The sequence below is a fragment of the Geospiza fortis genome, unplaced genomic scaffold, assembly GCF_000277835.1.
Source record: "Geospiza fortis unplaced genomic scaffold, GeoFor_1.0 scaffold163, whole genome shotgun sequence".
NCBI classification, from domain to species: Eukaryota; Metazoa; Chordata; class Aves; order Passeriformes; family Thraupidae; genus Geospiza; species Geospiza fortis.
The window spans coordinates 339,525-342,703 of NW_005054401.1; the positions used below are offsets into that span (position 1 = coordinate 339,525).

Genomic DNA, 3,179 nt, shown 5'->3' on the forward strand with positions numbered 1-3,179 from the left:
GGGCCCGCCCCCTTCCCGCCGCCACGTGGCTCCGCAGGTACAGTTTTAGTCTTCGTGTGAAAGGCGGGGACTGCAGGATCGTAGATCCGTGAGAGGACCTTCAGGACCACCCCGTCCAATCACGCAGCCCACAGTGCCCCTGTAACCCCTGAGCCACCAAACCACATCACCCAGCGCCAGGTCCAGACACCTCCTGAACACCTCCAGGGATGGTGACTCCTTCACCTTCCTGGACAATATATTCCAATGCCTGAAAATTTTCAAGCTGAAGTTAATTCTCCTCAAGGGACGGGTGCTCTCAAGAGATGGAATGTGCTCAAACTTACAGTGCTAATAAGGACTCTAGAGAATAAAAATTAGTGTAATGTGTTTGGAAAGTAGTGCTTTGTTTTGAATGGCAGCTGTTGTGCTGGCATTGGAAAAGCATTTGTTCTGCAAGGAAAGAACAAAACCCTCAGAAAAATTAGAGAAATGGGCAATCACCAGCTGTATGAAGTTTAATAAGGTGCCACATCCTGCATCAGGGATGGGGCAACCCTGGTTGTCTGTATAGACTGCGGAAGGAGATGCTTGGAAAGCATTGCCATGGAAAGCAAAGCCATGGAAAGGGACCTGGGGCTCTGGTCAGTGGTGAGCTGAACACGAGCCAGCATTGCCCTGGCAGCCAGGAGGGCCAACCCTGTCCTGGGGGCATCAGGGACAGCATCACCAGCCAGGCAAGGGAGGGGATTGTCCTGCTCTGCTCTGCTCTGGGGCGGCCTCACCTCGAGTGCTGGGGGCACTTCTGGGTGCCACAGTGTCAGACATGAAACTATTGGAGTGTCCAAAGGAGGGCAACAAGGATGGTGAAGGGTCAGGATAGAAAGCCATAGGAGGAGTGGCCAAGGTTGCTTCCTTTGTTCAGTCTGGACAAGAGGAGACTGAGGGGAGACCTCAATGCAGCTACAACTCACTCATGAGGGGAAGAGGAGGGGCAGGCACTGATCTCTGCTCTGTGGTGACAGTGACAGGAACTGAGGGAATGGCCTGCAGTTGTGTCAGGGGGGGGTTAAGTTGAGTATTAGGAAAAGGTTCTTCCCCAGAGGGTGATTGGGCACTGGAACAGGTTCCCCAGGGCAGTGGTCACAGCACCAGCCTGACAGAGCTCAAGAAGTGTGTGGAAAATGCTCTCAGGCACAGGGTGTTTGATGCTTGGGGTTTGCTGTGAAAGGCCGAGAGTTAGACCCAATTCTAATGTGTCCCTCCCAACTCAGTGTATTCTGTGATTCTGTGATTGTATGAAGAGGAGCACATTAGAGCTAGCTTTTTTTTTCATCTGCATTTTGTGTGGAAAATCTAGTAATTATAGCTTATAGATATTTTCACAGTCTCAGTGGCAATTATGACGAGGTTTGCATTTTAACACTGAAAATTGGAAATGAATATGTAAAGCTGATGTTGCAAAACAACTACACAGAAAGTATATTTATTTGTGATTTGAAAGCTGTTACTGTTAGATCAATCTCCTAAAATTTCTTTGAATTATTTACTAAACTTTGGATTTAGTTTTGTTATAAAGATGACAACAAATTTTATAAAATTAACATTTGGATTCTTTTAATTGTTTCGTCTAAAAAACTCCAAACAATCACAAAACCTCCAAACTTAGTTCCAGGATCATTTCCAGAAGAATTTTCTACTGGCTACCTCCTAGGAGAACTTCTACACAAATATGGTCTTCAGGATGACTTTAAACAATTTTCACAGAACAGGTTAGTACATATGAATAATATTTGGTCTCCTGTATAAAGTAACAAGTCTCTTACGTAAAGTAGACAAAATATGTATTTCCTTAGCTGGGATTTGCTAATGCACTGTAGAATTTATTGGGATTTAAAATATTTTTCAGTAATTAAAATGCTAAGTATGTTTGAGGCATGAATTGATTTCATGTTTTCAGAGAGATTAATCGTACTTCTTCATGAAAATTGTGCATTTTAATTGTAACTACAAAAACACCAGGTTAAACCAGATGTTCAAAAATCCTTTCAAGGATGTCTTTAAGACTGGGAAAAGTGGAACTCTGCCCATGATCTGTGTAGAGTAAGGAATACAGTGTTGTGTTGTGTTGTGTTGTGGTGGTGAAGATAACATCTTCACTAAAATGGAAATGTTGGAGAAACATTATGAGGCTTTGAGTGGACCTCTGGCAGAAGATCATATAAGAATTTATAAATTTACAAGTAATCTGCTGTAATATCTATAATCAATAAAAACTGTAAAATGGGAAGTTGAAAAATCTTGTGCAGATATGTGAGCTTTTATACATTGATGATGCAATTTATGAGGTTGGCTTATGCTGTGTTTTGTCAGACCATGGTGCACATCAAGAGTTCCAGGCTGTACAAAATCCTCCTGTTTCTTCTGAACCTCTGCTTTTATGTTCTTTGAACTTCTAGTGTATTCACACGCTTTCTTATCCCAAGTCCCACCAAATTGTAGGAGAGCAGGTAATAAAGGCAGCCAACAAAAAAGCAGTTTCACACAGCAGTTCTTGAACTCTGTTTCTAGGACTTCTAGATTTCTTAGGAATTTCTGGGATCATTGGAAAACCCCAGGTAATTCTTAGAGTACCTGCTGTTGCTGGGAAAAATAGCTTCAGGAGGCTTTTATTTCTTCTAGTAAGCTCTAGTAAGCTCTAGCATCTTCTCAGGAGTTTTCTCAATTCTTCCTAGTAAAAGGATGCTTTGAGTTCTTGTCCCCAGGTGATTGAGAGGTGCATTTAGTGAAGATGCACTTCAGCAAGTGCAAGAAGTGATTGGAAACTCTGCTGAGGCAGTTTATGTGTGCTCAGCAAAGATGGGGATGCATGAGAGGGCATGATACTCACTACCCATTGGAACAACTACTCCAGAGGCCTCAAGTGTCAGAGGCCACAACTCGAATTTCTCTCCAATGAAAGGAGTCAATTCTCCCTGTCTCAGACTGATGGGAGTGCCTCCATCAGGGGAAGGTGGTGGTTTTGCCTGCAGAGGTGTGTGCTCAGGGAGGAGCTGTGTTATCAACTCAAGCTGCTGCAGAATGAGGTCAATACACTGGGTCTTCTCTGAGACACTGCAGATGCAGGAACCTGGACCCGCCCCTGTGCTGAGGGAGAGGCAGGCAGAATTGTTGTGTTAGAAAAAGGTGGTGACTGGGAG

The 3,179-nt window shown here is 43.9% G+C and overlaps 1 protein-coding gene across 1 annotated transcript in view; it reads left to right on the top strand.

The window, feature by feature from the left end:
* The window catches only part of SPEF2 (sperm flagellar 2), a 75,276-nt gene that overhangs the window by 940 nt on the left and 71,157 nt on the right, over positions 1-3,179 (top strand). Inside the window, 1 exon segment of the mRNA XM_031061142.1 lies at positions 1,546-1,751. Coding sequence (XP_030917002.1) covers positions 1,546-1,751 — 206 coding nt within the window.